This window comes from Moschus berezovskii, chromosome 23, assembly GCF_049115385.1.
Source record: "Moschus berezovskii isolate FMDL1 chromosome 23, NW_MosBer_1.0, whole genome shotgun sequence".
Lineage (NCBI taxonomy): Eukaryota > Metazoa > Chordata > Mammalia > Artiodactyla > Moschidae > Moschus > Moschus berezovskii.
This window is the reverse complement of record NC_142482.1, coordinates 18,159,062-18,179,035: the sequence shown is the minus strand read 5'-3', so window position 1 is coordinate 18,179,035 and position 19,974 is coordinate 18,159,062. Positions and strand designations below refer to the sequence as shown.

Genomic DNA, 19,974 nt, shown 5'->3' with positions numbered 1-19,974 from the left:
AATCGAGGTTAGAGATGATTGAATGGGGCTGGAAATGGCACTTTGCAGTACTTTAGTAACTCAGTGGGTGGCAAGGAATCAGAGGCAGCAGAATTAGGATTGTACAGGTAGGATTATGGATATCGACACCAAGATGATATTAAATTAAAACAACAAAAGATAAAGACTTGCACTAGTTTACAGCCTCAGAGAAAGGTGCCAGAGAAAGGTGCCAAAAGAAGGGAAACAATGAAGATAAAATTATGAGTTAAATAGTTTACAGAGCAAAGTTGGGGAATACGTTTGATATGTTGGAGTTATGGATTAACTTTGGAGAGACACTCATTTTATAGGAAAATAACTGAGGACCAGAGAAGCAAATCAAGAACCCAAGATCATAAAGCCAATTCAATAGTAGCTCAGGGACAAGGGTCCAGGTTTTCTGATCTTCAGGACAAGTCCTTTCCACTAGGCAACCCAGACACTCTTGCTGAATCATTGTCTGCTGGTTATTTATCTCTAATCCAAAGGAAGATATTATAGTTAATGAGTAAATACAGTATGGCAAACCCCACAGCTTTACAGAAACATGAAAGATATCTTGACCTTTGAGTTTCCTTCATATCTCTTCCCTCCCCACTCCCCAACAGCTCCTTAGCTCAGAGCACTGACTTTTCCTGACTATAAACTGCCTTTCAGATATTGCAGACCCCTGCATTGATGTCAAGCAGAAATGCAGGTAGAGAAAGCTAAGACCACCTTCAGGGAATTTCTAGCTAAATTAGGCTCCACTAAGTTTTGAAATCAAAATGCTTCTGGTAGGTGAATGCTGTCCGGATGTGATATCAAGCTCGTGTGTGACTGGGCATTTGTTATTGATATGACAGAGCCGAGCAGGCAATCTCAGGAGAGTCTGGATTTTAGTGGCAGTGCAAGTAGGTGAGATGAATAATTGTGTTTTTGACTTTTGAATTTCCTACACCTTGCCAGTAGTCATTGCAGCCAAAATTCGGGCCATGTGTATTCCAGAGAGGTTTTTGATTTAAGAATCTGGGTTACTTTGAAGGCAAGCAATATTCAATGTATCATCTATGCCTAAGATTTTATGTATTTATTTTTATGGCAATGGATGTTTTTCCTGTAATATGAAACATAAAATTTTAATGTTGGAGGAATGACAATGGTCTATTGCTACCATGCACATTATCTTTGGCAAGCACTGAAATTCTTGATTAATGTTTAACTACAAGAAATACACTCAGTTCAAGTAAAGGATCAGTCTCAGTATTCAGGCTGAGTGGTCTTGATGACTAGAACTTAGGTTCCAAGGAGAAGCCCCAAGGCGAAGGGGATAGAACATAACAACCAGTGGGAGCCTTGCTGACCTCTGGAGAATGTGGGCTGGATATAAGATCTTAATCCTTGCTTATCTCACCACAGAAATTTGGATGGAGAGACAGTATTTATCACAACGAGAAGTGGACCCAGGAGCTGAGTTCACTAGGAATCACACCATTTCGGAAGGTACTCGATTCAAAAGAGCCATTTTCAAAGGGCAGTACTGTAGAAGTTTTGGTTGCTGTGAAGACAGAGATGATGGCTGTGTGACTCAGTTCTATGAGGCGGATGCCCTGTGTTACTGTGATAAATTCTGTGAAAGGGAAAATTCTGATTGCTGTCCTGATTACAAGTCATTTTGCCGTGAAGAAAAGGAATGGCCTCTTCACACAAAGCCTTGGTCCCCAGAAGGTAGGATTCGGGAACGTGCTCAAGCAATGCCCTAGTTCATAACAAGGTCTGTCTAACTTTCTTTCCTTCCTTCCTGCCTCCATCTCTTCTCTTCCCTCTTTCCTTCCTTCCCTCCCTACCTCTCTCTCTCTCCCCTTTCTTTCCTCCCTTCCTTTCTTAAGTTGAAATGAAAAATGAATACTTTGATCACCAGGTTAAATTTCTTTGGATTGTTAACATACTTTGATTCAGATGCTGGCACCTGACTCAGCCTAGCACCTTTGGCAAAGTCTGGTGTGACGGCCATGAAGGCTGATTTCCATTCTGCTTTGAATAGTCACTCACCTTATAAAAAGTTACTTAAAATTCTTCCTTTGTAAAATGTCTTGACAAAAAACAACCTCTCTTGCTTTTTTGAGTGTAACCTCAGAGAATCACATCAAAGTCACAAGACTGATCCTCTGCAGATGTATGTAAATTTTACTTATTGTTTCATGAGTGGCATCAGAACCATTTAAACCAATGCAGGAGCGTAATAAAGGTGGCTGCCCTCCCTGCCTAAGTAATACCTAAGAGATTCTCCCTGGGTGTTTTTGTTCATTTTGCCAATCACGGATTTTAAACTGTGAAAGACAAAATGGTGCTTCATACAGAGTAGCTTTAAAAGTCTAAGACTGAGTGAATAAATACAAATATTGGGTTGGCCAAAAAGTTAATTTGGGTTTTTCTGTTACATTGTATAGAGCAACCTGAGTGAATATTTTGGTCAACTCAATAATTCATAAGGAGAATGGTTTTATTTACTCTATTGGTTTAATTATAGTAGAATGATTGTAGGTTCTGAGCAATCAATATATCTAAAGTTTGCAAAAAACATAAAACAAAACTCTACTGCTCCACTTTATATGAGGCAAAATTCAGGTTTCCTCAAAGCTCTGTTGCATAATTGTAAGTAGGTGATGGTGAGTGGAAATTACGATCAGAAGACAGTGCAGGACAAACTAGGATTTCTATCCCTACAGCAAAATCCAGATGCTGACTTTTGCTTTCACTTTCAAAAGTGTCATCTTGTTTGTGACACGTGACACACACACAGAGGCTACGTTAAAATTTCTGCAGCATGGTCATTCCTGCTAGACCTTTGCCTTTCCCAGCAAACAGCAATGAGATAGTCTATCAGAAATGGGAGATCTTGTCATTCATTGAAAAATATTCATTGACCGCCTCCACCATGCCAGACATTGCACTTTTGCTGGGGCAACCATGGGGAAGAAAAAAGACAATCTTATCCTCGTAGGAGTGATAGTCAAGTTGTGTGTGTGTGTGTGTGTCAGGGGGTGGTGCGTGGTGTAAGATATTTAACAAATTCACTGTACAGTTGCAAATTGTGTTAAATTCTCAGGAGGAAACATTTCGGGTGCTGTGGGAAAGCCTATCAGAATATAATGTCAACATGGAAAGCAGTATACAGTATTAGTTTGGGGAGTGAGGTGTGTGGTCACCTGAGGAGCTGATAGAACGGGGTCTGGGGACCAGGAGCTTGGCGTGGACTAGGTGCTGGATGGAGGCCACCATTTCTGGAGAGTCATGGCCGGCGGAGGGTTGAAGGTGACATAAGAAGGGTTTTGAGAGGAGTAGAGGTCAGATTTTGCTGGGACTTGTAGGCTATATCAAGAATTTAAAATTTTATCCTATTATGAGAACTCATTGAAAGGTATCAGGTATGAGCAGGGTTGGCTTCACAAATGCTGAGGGTGAGTATTATGTATTAGCTGCAGCGCTTTTGATGTGCTAAAGCATACCTGAGCTTTTCTTATTTGAGCCCTGTAGCCCATTTAGATGGAGAAGGCATTTGCAACCCACTCCAGTACTCTTGCCTGGAAAATCCCTTGGACGGAGGAGTCTGGTGGGCTGCAGTCCATGGGGTTGGAAGAGTCGGACACGACTGAGCGACTTCACTTTCCCTTTTCCCTTTCATGCATTGGAGAAGGAAATGGCAACCCACTCCAGTGTTCTTGCCTGGAGAATCCCAGGGACGGGGGAGCCTGGTGGGACCTGCCGTCTGAAGTGACTTATCAGCAACAGCAGCAGCAGCAACCCATTTAAAAAAGAAAACTGCTACTGTTTCTATGTCCGTTTTTGCTTGAAAGCTAAGACTTTGCTAAGACTTTAATTTAGGGTTATGTTTTAGGTAGAACTTTTGTTCCTGGTATAGCTTTTATTCCATTGGTGATGGAGGGAAGCAATTCATCATTTTATTTAGTAGCAAAAGGTTCATATCATAACTGTACTCTTGAAGGTAATTGTTTTCTTTTGTTTCTTCTTATGAAAGTAGCTTGTTGAAAGAAAAGAGCACTACACAGTATTGAAAAATGGTACAAAATTATATAAAATAAATAGACAATGGCATACTATTTGTAGTAATTTTTTGCATGTATGAAGTGACTTTCCTCTGAGATGCTAGAAACAAAATCACTGATTTATTAAATGTTTTTCAGTTATTTAACTGCATGATATGGTCTAGTTTCTTATACTGTAATTCTTTTTCAACCTAGGACTTAAAACTGCATTATCTTAAGGTTTAAAAAAATATGTCAAATAAGTAAATAATGTCCCTTTAAAAAAATTTATTCATTTTAGCTGTAGGCTAATTACTATACAATATTGTAGTGGTTTTTGCCATACACTGACATGAATTAGCCATGGATGTACATGTGTTCCCCATCCTGAATCCCCCTCCCACCTCCCTCCCCCTCCCATCCCTCTGGGTCATCCCAGTGTACCAGCCCTGAGCACCCTGTCTCATGCATCAAACCTGGACTGGTGGTCTGTTTCATATATGACAATATACATATTTCAATGCTTTTCTCTCAGATCATCCCACCCTCACCTTTTCCCACAGAGTCCAAAAGACTGTTCTATATCTGTGTCTCTTTTGCTGTCTCTCATATAGGGTCATTGTTACCATCTTTCTAAATTCCATATATATGCATTATATACCGTATTGGTGTTTTTCTTTCTGGCTTACTTCACTCTGTATAATAGGCTCCAGTTTCATCCACCTCATTAGAACTGATTCAAATGTATTCCTTTTAATAGCTGAGTAATATTCCATTGTGTATATGTACCACAGCTTTCTTATCCATTCATCTGCTGATGGACATTTAGGTTGCTTCCATGTCCTAAACCACTTGTAAAAGAATGAAACTAGAACACTTTCTAACACCATACACAAAAATAAACTCAAAATGGATGAAAGATCTAAATGTAAGACCAGAAACTATAAAACTCCTAGAGGAAAACATAGGAAAAACACTTTCTGACATAAATCACAGCAAGATCCTCTATGACCCACCTCCCAGAGTAATGGAAATAAAATAAAAAATAAGCAAATGGGACCTAATTAAACTTAAAAGCTTTTGCACAACGAAGGGAACTATAAGCAAAGTGAAAAGACAGCCTTCAGAATGGGAGAAAATAATAGCAAATGAAGCAACTGACAAAGAATTAATCTCAAAAATATACAAGCAACTCCTGCAGCTCAATTCCAGAAAAATAAATGACATAATCAAAAAATGGGCCAAAGAACTAAACAGACATTTCTCCAAAGAAGACATACAGATGGCTAACAAACACATGAAAAGACGCTCAACATCACTCATTATCTGAGAAATGCAAATGAAAACCACAATAAGGTACCATTTCCTGCTGGTCAGAATGGCTGCTATTCAAAAATCTACAAATAGTAATTGCTGGAGAGGGTGTGGAGAAAAGGGAACCCTCTTACACTGTTGGTGAGAATGCAAACTAGTACAGCCACTATGGAAAACAGTGTGGAGATTCCTTAAAAAACTGGAACTAGAACTGCCATATGACCCAGCAATCCCACTGCTGGGCATACACACCGAGGAAACCAGAATTGAAAGAGACATGTGTACCCCAGTGTTCATCGCAGCACTGTTAATAATGTCCCTTTTGTATAAATTGGAAGTTGGACATATAGTTACTTCCAGTCATTGGGGAATTTCAAAGGTCAGATACAGAAAACAAGTGATAGAGTTTGAAATGGAACCCGACTGGATTTTCCAGACAAAATCTCTAGTGTGGCAGATCTTAAGGAAAGAGTCTTGTGAACCATCTGCTGTGAACAGACATAGGCTAATTTGACTATACACAACTTCTATGTTCACGTTGGTTAAAAAAAATGGATGTAAATCACTGAAATTTGAATTGAATGAGGGTTATTTACCCTTTCACAACCTCCTTAACCACATTATAATGAAGATAAATCACATTCCAAATTCTGCTGTGCATATTGATAATTTTAAAAATATACATTGGTATGGAAACCTACACTAGTCTATAAACCTGTGTAAGCTTCATGAAGTCTCAGGTCCCCATCCTGTTAGATGCTGCCATGTTACCATGCTTGAAAAATTTATTGGCATTTTCCCATATCTGATAATATTGCAGATTATCAGGTTAGAATAAATCCTCCTACCCAGTGGCTGGACAGATGTTTTAGAGGTTAATCCTAGAGTATCAGGTTTAAGTATGAAGTCTTTTGATCTTAAGAGATACATAAAAACTGGGGAGTATGAGTGGGATATACTTTTTAGCTATTTAAACTAATCTATATAAATTGAATATTGTTAAGTGATAAGAGTTGATTGCTTATATCCATTATGCTGATCAACAAGTCACTAATTTTACCAATGAAATCCCATATCTGACACTCATTATGCTATACTCTAGCGTTCATTAAAAGATGGATAGTGGAACCCCTTGTAGGAGTTGCCCTTGAGTCTGGACTTTCAGGATAAATGATATTGACCACCCATGGGATGCAGACACCTGATTAAAGCAGGCAACTGCCTTCCCTGAAGTGATGTTGGGACCAACACAGATAGTAGAACACATTGTGATGGAGTATTTTTAAATAAATTATATTATACTGTCATTTTTTCTAAAATCAAGAGACTTATTTCTCTTTCCAAAAATCTGATTTACACCTAATTCTTGAATAATAGCTGTTAATGTTGCAAAACTCCATTGGTTTTGACAGTCACTGCTATGCATCTACCTACTTATTTATTTATTTATAGCAAGGTGTAACCAGTTTGATTACCTCACACTGAAGGCCTTTATACGCTTTTCACTGAGAAAGACACCAGGAATTCTTTCATCTCTCATCATAATTTTCAACTTACTTCCATCTTGGTTACTGTTTCCATGAAGTCCGTTCGTTCCGTTCCGTTCAGTCGCTCAGTCGTGTCCGACTCTTTGCGACCCCGTGGACTGTAGCCTACCAGGCTTCTCCGTCCATGGGATTCTCCAGGCAAGAATACTGGAGTGGGTTACCATTTCCTTCTCCAGGGGATCTTCCCGACCCAGGGATCGAACCCGGGTCTCCCGCATTGGAGGCAGACGCTTTAACCTCTGAGCCACCAGGGAAGCAGCTCTGAATCCCATCATCTCTTGTCTTTGCAAGATCCCCACCCTTACGATTGTCCCTTTCTCCCTCCCTGCTCTCCTTTTATCTTCTTTCTTCTCTCCCTTTTTCTCCCTCTTTCTCTCCTAAATCATAATTTTCCTCCTTCTTTTCTGGATCAATCCATTTACAACGTTATTGATTTATGAAAGTGTTTTTGTAGCTCCCAATTTTTCTTTAACTCCTCAATTTCTACTACCTTTAAAGCATCAAGAATATTCTCAAATTAATATTTTAAAAGAAATATTTTTTTATTTGAAACTAGTAGAATCCAAAACAGGATATAAACGTTGCTTGGGAGATGGAGCTAGACATCAAAGTTTATTTTCTAATCCTGATGAAGTGATACCTAGCATGGGAACCAGAGTTACAGTTTATTCCTTAGAGTGACTCAGGATAATTCATCTTTTCACTGCTGGTGAGTGTAAATTGGTGAAATCATTAAAAAAAAAAATGATATGAATTAAATGCCTTAAACATGTCAAAACCTTAATTTTGACCCAGAACTTCCACTTCGTGGAACTTTTCCTGAGGAAATAACTAAGAAAGCGAGCAAATGTCATTTACAAGACATTCTCTTCCAGGAACCTGGTGGGTAGTTGTAGCTCCCAACTTTGAAAAAGTCCACCCTCATCTCCATGTCCTTAACCAGTTTTATCTTATTTCCTCCTTTCCTTTAATGGCAAAATATCTGAAAGAAACATTTCACTTCCTGATTTCTAAACCTCTCATCTGCTCATTCCTTCAAGACCTTGTTCCCTGCTACTTTACCGAGCTCTGTCTTGGCAGGGTTATTGAAAACTTCCATGTTTTCAAGTGCAGTATTCAGGTGTCCATTCTCTTTTATTTTATTTTTTGACTGTGCTTTTCAGCACGTGGGATCTTAGTTCCCCTACCAGGGATCAAAACTGCCTCCCCTGCATTGGAAGGGCAGAGTCTCAACCACTGGACCACCAGGGAAATCCCACATCTCCATTCTTTTCTTGACCCCTCAGCTGTACTCTATGTAGGTGGCTGTTTCTGCTTCTGTGGAATATGTCTGCTGCTTTCCAGGACTCCACCATCCCCTGAATTCCCCCCTTCTTCCCAGGTCACTTCTTCCGAGTTTGTTTTTCTGAATGTCCATTGGTTCCAGTGTTTGAGCTCAGTCCTGGATGTCTTTCTCTTACCTACAAACACTCTCTCAAGGAGACTGTTATCTATTCTCAAAAACTTAAAGATATGTATGTTACTGGCTCTGAAATTCATGTTCCAGCCTTGATTTGACTTTGGACTTCCATTTCTACTCTACTTGATGTTCTCCATTAGGATGTCTAATGTAGATTTAATATTAGTCTAAAATATGTAAAGCAGAAGCTTGATTTCTCTCCACAAACCTGTTGCTTGTTTCAATGATAGCATCACTGCTTCTCTATCCCTAAAGCCAAAATCTTAGTGAGACTTCTGTAACCCTTCCTTTTCCTGACTCTCCAATAGTTAATCCCATTTGCTTTGGCTCCAAATTAAGTTCATCCAGTTCTTTCCACCCTTATCGGTATCAGGCAAATCCTTCATTCCTCTGGGAATACCACTCCAGGCAGTAGAATAGGAGAGGTTAGGACACAGATTATGGAAAAGACACTTTGGATAAGGTCTTACAAGTCCTTATAATAAGTTCAGTTTTAGTCTAAATTTAATACAGAAAAGCTTGAGGATTTTAAGCAGGGAGTGACATAACACAGATCTTAAGAGATCTCTCTAAATGCTGTTCAGGGGAAGAAGGATACATTGGAGTCAGTCTGGAGTAGAGGAAGGGGGTGAACTGAATTTCTGTATTAGTGTAGAAGCTGATGCTTCACTTTGTCAGCACTTTGGCCAGGCTCAGATGAACAAGTAATGATTTTTGTTCAAGAAGCCAACTCTTAATTGAGATTGTAGCAAACTTTGTTTCTGATAGTCATTTCTGACTTGACATTTAGGAGGGAAGAGCAAGAAATGAAACTTTTGCTAACACTAGACATAGTACTAATGATGTTGGATAGGCCTGGGGATAGCATTCTCTTGACTTCAAAATTAGTAGCTGGGGAACAGGTCAGAGAAGGGACAGCCTACTTCAATTAGAACCCATGTAATTTCTGGTCCCTTTACCTATATAACTGGTACGTTGGACAAGAAACATTTAAACTGTATGAATAAAAACCAGCTTTCAGATATACATATGTATATGTACATACATACATGCATCAGTTCAGTTCAGTTGCTCAGTCACGTCTGACTGTGACCCTATGGACCGCAGCACGCCAGGCCTCCCTGTCTGTCACTAACTGCTGGAGTTTACTCAAACTCATGTTCATTGAGTCAGTGATGCCATCCAACCATGTCATCCTCTGTCATCCCCTTTTCCTCCCACCTTCAATCTTTCCCATCTTCAGGGCTTTTTCAAATGAGTCAGTTCTTCGCATCAGGTGGCCAAAGTATTGGAGTTTCAGCTTCAACATCAGTCCGTCCAATGAATGTTCAGGACTGTTTTCCTTTAGGATGGACAGGTTGGATCTCCTTGCAGTCCAGGGGACTCTCAAGAGTTCTCCAGCACCACAGTTCAAAAGCATCAATTCTTCAGCACTCAGCTTTCTTTATAGTCCAACTCTCACATCCATAAATGACTACTGGAAAAACCATAGCTTTGACTAGATGGATCTTTGTTGGTAAAGTAATGTCTCCGCTTTTTAATATACTATCTAGGCTGGTCATAACTTTTCTTCCAAGGAGCAAATGTCTTTTAATTTCATGGCTGCAGTCACCATCTGCAGTGATTTTGGAGACCCCAAAAATAAAGTCTGACACTGTTTCCATCGCTTCCCTATCTATTTGCCATGAAGTGATGGCACCAGATGCCATGATCTTAGTTTTCTGAATGTTTTAAGCCAACTTTTTGACTCTCCTCTTTCACTTTCATCAAGAGTTTCTTTAGTTTTTCTTCGCTTTCTGCCATAAAGGTGGTGTCATCTGTATATCTGAGGTTATAGATATTTCTCTCGGCAATCTTGATTCCAGCTTGTGCCTCATCCAGCCCAGTGTTTCTCGTGATGTAGTCTGCATATAAGTTAAATAAGCGGGGTGACAATATACAGCCGTGACGTACTCCTTTCCCGATTTGTTCCATGTCCATTTCTAACTGTTGCTTCCAGACCTGCCTACAGATTTCTCAAGAGGCAGTTCAGGTGGTCTGGTATTCCCATCTCTTTAAGAATTTTCCACAGTTTGTTGTGATCCAGAGAGTCAAAGGTTTTGGACTAGTCAATAAAGCAGAAATAGATGTTTTTCTGGAACTCTCTTGCTTTTTTGATGATCCAATGGATGTTGGCAATTTGATCTCTGGTTCCTCTGCCTTTTCTAAATCCAGCTTGAACATCTGGAAGTTCACGGTTCATGTACTGTTGAAGCCTGGCTTGGAGAATTTTGAGCATTACTTTGCTAGCGTGTGAGATGAGTACAATTGTGTGGTAGTTTGAGCATTCTTTGGCATTCACAAATACATATATATATGTGTGTGTGTGTAAGAAAATTTTTGCTTCTGGGATTTTTGCTGCCCACCTCCCTGTTACCTCTCCAGTTTCAAACAATGTGACATATATATATATAGCTTCCCAGGTGGTGCAGTGGTAAAGAATACACCTGTAATGCAGGAAACACAAGAGACATGGGTTTGATCCCTGGGTTGGGAAGATTCCCTGGTGTAGGAAATGGCAACCCACTCTAGTATTCTTACCTTGAAGATTCCATGGACAGAAGAATCTGTCAGGATACAGTCCATGGGGTCCCAGTCAAACATGACTGAGCCACTGAGCACACACAGACACACATATGTGTACATATACATACATATTGAATCATTTGCTGTTCAGCAGAAATTGGAGAGGGAAATGGCAACCCACTCCAGTGTTCTTGCCTGGAGAATCCCAGGGACGGGGGAGTCTGGTGGGCTACCATCTATGGGGTCGCACAGAGTCAGACACGACTGAAATGACTTAGCAGCAGCAGCAGAAATTAACACAACACTGTAAATCAACTATACTCCAGTAAAATACATTTTAAAAATCAGCTTTTTCCCCCTCTTTCATCCACCCTTTAGAACTAGTCAGTGGGGTACTTTCCTTGACTTTCAATGAAACTTGAATTGTTGCTTGAATTTTTACTGTTGCTTGCCTAGGTAATGAAAAGTTCTAGGGTCTTTGTAAATTGCAAACATAGAAATTTATTTACAAAATTGTTTAATCCTGGGGAGTAGTTAAGACTCTGAACTTGATGTAAAGTTGAGTCTTTCCCTCCCCTGTGGGTCACAAGAGAAGTGTTTTCCTTCTCTCTTCCTGTGATGGTGGACTCCATGGAAAAGGAATGGATAGATGCAAATACAAGGAGATTCAAAATTCATTAAGCTGTGAGAACATGGTGCTTGCCTAAGAAAGCAGCTGTAAATGTTTCCTGAGAAACAATTTTTTGAAAAATTGGAAGATAGCTAATCTGAAATTGGCTTTTGTGACATTATGGCTTGTAGTTAAACCAGGTCCCTTGAAATGATTTCTAAATATGTAGTTTACTCCTATTATTATATACAGTAAAAAGTTAGAGTTCCTAGAGGGGTGGGATGGGGTGAGAGGTGGGAGGGCGCTTCTAAAGGGAAGGGACATGTGTATACTATGGCTGACTCATGTTGATGTGTGGCAGAAACCAACATAATATTGTAAAGCAATTATCTTCCAATTAAAAATAAATAATTTAAAAGAAAAGTTGAAATTCATTTTACTTAACTAGGGGCCATTGATGTGATCTCTCAATGATATGTTTCCATCAAAAAAGTTTTCATGTGACATAGGATTGAATTATGCTACTTTTGCTAATTCAGTAATTTGTATAAGTTATGTTTAAAAAGGGATTTAGTTTCTAGCCAGGGCACTATCTTACCATATCTTTCTGATTGGTATTCATGCAATGAATATTCACCATTCATCTCTTTGGAGTAGTTTCTATAATCTGGTAAAATAGCAAAAAGTTTCAGTTAATGTGACTTTTCTGGTAACTTAGACCATAAAGAACCTTCCTACAATGTGGAAGACCCAGGTTCAATCCTTGGACTGGGAAGATCCCCTGAAGAAGGGACTGGGTACCCACTCCAGTATTCTTGCCTGGAGAAATCCAAGGACAGAGGAGCCTGGAGTGCTGCAGTCCATGGGGATGCAAAGAGTTGGACACAACTGACCAACTAACACTTTCACTTTTTGGTTAATAGTTGAGGAACATTTAGATTTAGAACACAAAGGGCTGAAATCTTGTAAACTTTTCTCCTGATTCAAATTCTGGAGGAAAAATAGAGTTTCTCTTTGTAAGGTGAATTCACTGAAATAGCTTCATATTTTGGTCCAAAACCTTGAGCTCCTTCCTCTAATCATATGCAACTATTTATATCCACATGAGACTTGATTAGATTTTAAGACGAGAAGTGCTATTAATTATTTCAAACACTATTTTGCTGCTTACCTATTTATTTAAACACGTTAATTATTTTTTGAGTGTGTTTAGTGATTAATACCTCAGTAATCTAGTTTTTAATGCTTTACAAATCCTCTCAGTTGGAACAAATACACAGTGCAAAGATAGAAGCTCATGGGACAAATCCAGAAAAATTGGATAAATAAACCCTGACAAAAAACCCATGTAGATTTCTGTCAGATTGGCACCAAATATTTTTGCATATTTGAAAAAACTAAACACAATTTTAGAGTACTTGTTATGTGAACGCATTTTATTAATCAATTTAGAATTTTGATTTGTTTACATGTTATGTTGACAGGTTGCCACAGAGATGGTCAACATTATGAAGAAGGATCAGTAATTAAAGACAACTGCAATTCCTGGTAATGAATTTAAGTGGCACAGAACTGAATTCTACTGTCTGTGTATGTTTTATTCAAATAAAAGGAATATCTATGAAACAAAACATATGTATAAATACAGATACACAGAATCATAAGATAACACATATCAGTAGTCTTTATGAGCATATTTAATTTTAATAGATGTGTAAAATCTACACATGAATATTTCTTTCAATGTTTGAGTTTGATGTTAGTGACAGTGCATTAAGCATACCTACTAATTACAAACATTCTGATATACTATAGGCAAATCAAATCTTGTTTCCTTGAGCACAGTAACTAAATATATTATAATCACACTGCCTTAAAATGATTATCCTGCAGAAAATTTCCATTTACACATGCTGAATCTGCTGTCTTCATTGTTGTCTATTTTCAAACTTCAATGACTGAGTGGTCATTTCATTTATTAACTGCCTGGAGTAGAAGATATTGCTTTGTAATGTAGTTAATGAATGTGTTGTGATTTGTTTTTGTCAAGAATTAAATAGTCATACAGTTAACATTAATCAAAAATATATTTTATGCCTTAACAAGGTACAAGTCTGGGTACTAATTTTGTAAATGTACTCCTAAAAGGCCAAGTCACATTCACAATGTTTGTATTTTTACAGCACATGCTCAGGACAGCAGTGGAAATGTTCCCAGCATGTATGCCTTGTTCAACCAGGATTAATTGAACATGTCAATAAAGGAGACTATGGGTGAGAAAAATTTTGCTTTCTGGGATTTTTGGTGCCCACCTCCCTGTTAGCCCTCAGGTTTCAATGTAGTTCCTATCACCTACCTGCAAAAAAGATCATTCTTAAAAAAAAAAATGTGTTAGAAATGGAGAGGGAAATAGAAAGATATGTGAAATTGGAATACACAGAGGTAAACTTCAAATACCTAAAAATTAAAATGTACAAAGGAGAAATATGGAGCATGGTCTTAAATTAGTCAGGAAGGAGCAGTGTCATGGTATGAGTGAGGTGTGTAGGAGGAAATTTAGTTTAAATAAGTAGTCAGACAAAATCAGGAAGTAGCAAACTGATTCATTCATATTTTTTTTCCTTCCACATTTGCCCTGAAGTAGCCAATCACAAGCTCAAGCTATCCTGGCAGAATCTTACCTTAAGAGAGTAATATTTTATCTTGAGGATTCCCCAAAAGACCAGTCCATCTAGACAGTTTCACTGAAATGACTGATATCTAGCCAATTTCACTCATAGTTGAGTCAAAAGAAAGGTCAGGCTATTTTACTTTGTTAATAAACAAAAACTTGGGCTGATTGACACTTTAAATAGCTGTATGATACTCTGATAGATTAGCAAAGTCACTTTGCCACTCACATAGAAGGAATAAGAAGACACCAACACTGGCTTTCTTTATGGAACTGAAAGGAAGAGGGATGGTGGGATGGTTTCTGCCTCAGGATTTCTCTACCCTTGATAACATTTTCCACCTTCAGGAAAAGATTTCACTTGAAAAGATCTATTGTCTAGCAACTGTAAAAGCGAAGTCATCCTCAAATGAATTTTTTAAAACTAAAAATATCATTTCGCTCCACACTTAAGCTGAATGTTTCCCAGCACAATGGGGCACTAATTTTCAACGTACCCTGAGTATTTTCTTGGAAGGCATGAAGGACAGAAGTCACATTTGTTGATATTAATATTCTCAGACCATTTTAAACTCCTCTGTGTGTGTTTCACCAATAATTTAGGTGATAATATGATGACATTTTAAGAATTTCTAGGGAAAATCAGTTCTTTTCCATGGTTAAGTGATATTTAAATTATTAAAAGAACACGAGAGTATGTGTCATCATGAGAGATTATCTGAATCATGTTCCTAAAAGGGTTCAAATGCTTGACCTAACAAGCACACACTTCCAGGAAGCCAAGATAAACAACCAACCTTTCTGCTGTCACAGAACCCAAGAGAAACCACCGCCTAAAGTAATGTGGAAAGAAAGTCATATGAGTCTAGATCTGTTTGGAATGCTATCTCCCTCGGAAGGAAGCATTTTTCCATCATTTGTTTACTGTTGAGAGTACTCTTTCAGAGGCATGGGCTTTACCTTTTAGTAGCAAACATAGATAACTCAAAAAAAAAAAAAAAGGTGAAGTAAAATTGCAGCAAAAGAAAATACACATAGACAAAAGGGGAAAAAGGTGTATTGCTGATAGCCCTGCTTGAGACGCCGATTGTCTTGCTGTATCTCACTGTGCACACGGTTCATTGAACCCAGGGTAGGCAAGGCACAAGCTAAGGGGCTGGAAAGAGACTCGAGGAGCCGTAGGAACTTCAGACACGATTGTCCTCTCCTGGTGGGCACAGCGGCCATAACACAGCCTCTCTCTTGGCTGGCTCAGCGGACGGAATGCAGTGCTCTCCTCTCATGACTGACCCAATGGACACAGCCATGAGGCAGCAGTAACACCCCCTACTTTATGGGTGGAGCTCACATATATGCAGACCGCACACGACTCACGGCCAGCTGAGCACCTCATGACGTGCATGTGCAGTGCTATAAATGACCTCAGCTGTTACACAGTCATTATTTACAAGACGTGGGACGAGAGAGCCTGGACGCGCCATCTTCGCCAATTTGCTCTCTCCCCACACTCCACCCCTTCAAGGTCTCTCGCCTCACATTCTGTGTGCCGTCCATCCGTGATATTCCCTTGGCCAGTAACACTGACTCCTGGATTTACATGTTGCCACAGCAGTAGCCACAACAGCAAACAGTTACATCCCCAGTACATAGCAAAACCCAACACCAGGTATCACTTGGGACTCAGGTTGCAGTCCTTGCCCTCATGGGGCAGGAGAGCCACCCACTGCACGTGGAGTGCCTTTATCTTCCATGGCCAAGTCCAGTCCACCATCTGTCCTTGTGAGACTGTAGGAAAGCCTCCACAGGGGCAACTCCACTCCTGCGGAATTTTATTAAGGACACGCAAACCCCCCCGCCCCCAGGCACCAGGCCTACCCCGCAAGGAAGAGATCTTTTGTGGTGTTCACAGTCCACCCACATGATTCAGTTCAGTTCAGTAGCTCAGTCGTGTCCGACTCTCCGCGACCCCATGAATCACAGCACGCCAGGCCTCCCTGTCCATCACCAACTCCCGGAGTTCACTCAAACTCATGTCCACAGAGTCCGTGATGCCATCCAGCCATCTCATTCTCCGTCGTCCCCTTCTCCTCCCGCCCCCAACCTTTCCCAGCATCAGAGTCTTTTCCAGTGAGTCAACTCGTCGCATGAGGTGGCCAAAGTATTGCAGTTTCAGCTTTAGCATCAGTCCCTCCAATGAACATCCAGGATTGATCTCCTCCAGAATGGACTGGTTGGATCTCCTTGCAGTATAAGGGACTCTCAAGAGTCTTCTCCAACACCACAGTTCAAAAGCATCGATTCTTCGGCGGTCAGCCTTCTTCACAGTCCAACTCTCACATCCATACATGACCACGGGAAAAACCATTGCCTTGACTAGACGGACCTTGGTTGGCAAAGTAATGTCTCTGCTTTTTAATATACTATCAAGGTTGGTCATAACTTTCCTTCCAAGGAGCAAGCGTCTTTTAATTTCATGGCTGCAATCAGCATCTGTAGTGATTTTGGAGCCCAAAAAAATAAAGTCTGACACTGTTTCCACTGTTTTTCTATCTATTTCCCATGAAGTGATGGGACCAGATGCCATGATCTTTGTTTTCTGAATGTTGAGCTTCAAGCCAACCTTTTCACTCTCCTCTTTCACTTTCATCAAGAGGCTTTTGAGTTCCTCTTCACTTTCTGCCATAAGGGTAGTGTCATCTGCATATCTGAGGTTATTGATATTTCTCCCGGCAATCTTGATTCCAGCTTGTGCTTCTTCCAGCCCAGCGTTCCTCATGATGTACTCTGCATATAAGTTAAATAAGCAAGGTGACAATATACAACCTTGACGTACACCTTTTCCTATTTGGAACCAGTCTGTTGTTCCATGTCCAGTTCTAACAGTTGCTTCCTGACCTGCATACAGGTTTCTCAAGAGGCAGGTCAGGTGGTCTGGGATTCCCATCTCTTTCAGAATCTTCCACAGTTTATTGTGATCCACAGTCAAAGGCTTTGGCATACCCACTGGATCATGGAGAAAGCAAGAGAGTTTCAGAAAAACCCACATGATTACACTTTTCTAAATCTGAGGACACGGACTTTACAGTACACCTCTCCAAAATTATCCCACATTTGCATCTGCATAACCCAGAGGGGACCCCTGCTAGCTCGGGCCCCCTTTGGGCTCTTTGCACTTTCAAAATGGTGTCCTGCATGCCATCCCTCTACTTCTCTCAGTGAAGTGAAGTCGCCCAGTTGTGTCTGACTCTTTGTGACCCCAGGGACTGTAGCATACCAGGCTCCTCCGTCCTTGGGATTTTCCAGGCCAGAGTATTGGAATGGGGTTGCCATTTCCTTCTCCAGGGCTTCTCTCAGTAAGGACCTGAACAACCTCTCAGGTGCCGGGCCCACCCCTGTGTCCCAAAGTCACAAAAGCCATGCTTCCAAGTGTTTCTTGTGCATTTGCTGAAACCGCTTGCCCAAGTTGACCGACTCCACCTGAGTATATGTCATGAGCTCAGTCACACTGGGGTCCCTTGACGAAGCCCCCCTCCTGGCCTTCGGCTGCTCATGCTTCACTTTCTGCTGTACAATGGGCCTTGCTGCCAAGCGGGGACCCACAGGCTCATGATGTTCATCATCACCGTCACTTACCGCCTCACGGTCAGAGATGCGGGGTTCTTCAGGGCCACGGGGTTCTTGCTCTAACACCATTATACGCTGCTCTAGTTCTTCCAAGTGTCTCTGCACATTGCACACTGGCATGGCACACAGAGAGCACTATCGATATTCGCCTTCAAGGCAGTCAGGAAAACCCACCCCATAGTGCCAGGCAGTTCGTGCCGCCTTGTTCAGCAAATGGGAACTCACTGCCTGTAACGCCTTTTCAATACTATCCAGTGAACCATCCACTGCTTCCCAGTCTTCCACTGGAGCCCATGTCAAGAGAACAGAGGCCACACAGTGCCATATGCTACCTGGTGGCCATGGCTTCCTCCATCTAGTGGAGCCCAAGACTCCCTACCTGCTGGGTATCCTGCCAGCTATGCCAGTTGTATCGCTGATCATCCTGTTTGTGATGCCAATTGTCTTGCTGTATCTCGCTGTGTGTACTGTTCATTGAACCCAGGGAAGGCAAGCCATGAGCTAAGAGGCTGGAAGGAGACTTGAGGGGCCACAGGAACTGCAGGCACATTTCTTCTCTACTGGCTGGCACAGCAGCTATAACACAGCCTCTCTCTCGGCTGGTTCAGCAGCCATAGCCGTATTCTCTCCTGGCTGATGCAGCAGCCATACAATTCTCTCCTCTCGTGACTGATCCAACAGACACAGCCATGACACCACTGTAAAACCCCCACTTTATGGGTGGAGCTCACATATATGTGTACCGTACGCAACCCATGACCAAGTGAGTGCCTCGTGACATGCGTGTGCAGTGCTATAAATAATCTCTGCTGTTGCACACTCATTGTTTACAAAACATGGGGCGAGAGAGCCCGAACACACCATCTTGGCCAATTTGCTCTCTGCCCACAAGGGGTAAGTAAAAGACACGAGTGATGAAGAAAAGGACTAACACTAAAATTATTTACCAGGGAAGAAAAGACAGAGTGCAGAAAGTCCTTGAATTGAAAAGAAAGTTCTAATTCTCAGATATTTACTGTTTCTGATGTTCAAGTTGCTTTCATGTGTGAAAATGAAATCATTTTATATCATTCAATGTCTATTTTAGGCTCTTTTAAAAATAACCTACATAGAAATATATGCAGCCTTTGCTTTAAAGCATTTATTTCAGTCATCATGGTAGTATTTGGATCCAAGCCTATATTCATTCTGCATAACCTACTTTGGTGCTTATTTATTCCTTGTATTATGTTTTCATGCAATTAATATTAACAAAACATGTGTTTCCCTTTTAGCACTGCTGAGGATACAAATAAATAATGTCTTAGAGGAATTTACAATCCAGCTGAGGAGCCCACATGTCATAGCTTTGTAAAAGGGTTTCTAATGGTAGGGCTGTTATAAATCCCAAATTTATAGCACAAGTGATAACCAGCAAGTTAGTGGAAGGCAGGGAGAAAGAGACAGTCTCAGTTATCTGATGCTGTGTAACAAAATCACTTTGGAATTTTGTAGCTTAAAACCACAAGCTTTAGTTATTTATTTATTTATTTTTAAGAGTACTCTTTATTTTGGCTGCACCTTGCAGCATGTGGGATCTTTTTTTAAAATTAATTTATTTTTTATTGAAGGATAATTGCTTTACAGAATTTTGCTGTTTTCTGTCAAACCTCAACATGAATCAGCCATAGGTATACATATATCTCCTCCCTTTTGAAACTCTCTCCCATCTCCCTCCCCATCCCACCCTTCTAGATTGATACAGTAACATGGAAACTTACCTTACATTACCATATGTAGAATAAATAGCCAACGGGAGTTTGTTATATGGCTCAGGAAACTCAAACAAGCTTTATTTATTTATTTTTAAAAATTTATTTATTTTAATTGGAGGCTAATTACTTTACAATATTGTAGTGGTTTTTGCCATACATTGACATGGAAGCAATCTAGATGTCCATCAGCAGATGAAAGGATAAGAAAACTGTGGTACATGTACAAATGGAATACTACTCAGCTATTAAAAAGAATGCATTTGAATCAGTTCTAATGAGGTGGATGAAACTGGAGCCTATTATACAGAGTGAAGTAAGTCAAAAAGAAAAACACCAATACAGTATATTAACGCATATATATGGAATTTAGAAAGATGGTAACGA

At 40.3% G+C, this 19,974-nt stretch overlaps 1 protein-coding gene across 2 annotated transcripts in view; it reads left to right on the top strand.

The window, feature by feature from the left end:
• The first annotated feature begins 1,309 nt into the window (after window positions 1–1,309).
• TINAG (tubulointerstitial nephritis antigen) overlaps window positions 1,310–19,974 on the top strand; it is a 103,633-nt gene continuing 84,968 nt past the window's right edge. The window contains exons 1-3 of one of the 2 annotated variants that reach the window (XM_055406576.2): window positions 1,310–1,728; window positions 13,026–13,089; window positions 13,725–13,814. In XM_055406576.2, the coding sequence (XP_055262551.1) occupies window positions 1,374–1,728; window positions 13,026–13,089; window positions 13,725–13,814 (509 nt within the window). In that variant the 5' untranslated portion in view covers window positions 1,310–1,373. The remainder of the gene's footprint in view (window positions 1,729–13,025; window positions 13,090–13,724; window positions 13,815–19,974) is intronic. The other variant, XM_088831286.1, reaches the window with a different exon arrangement.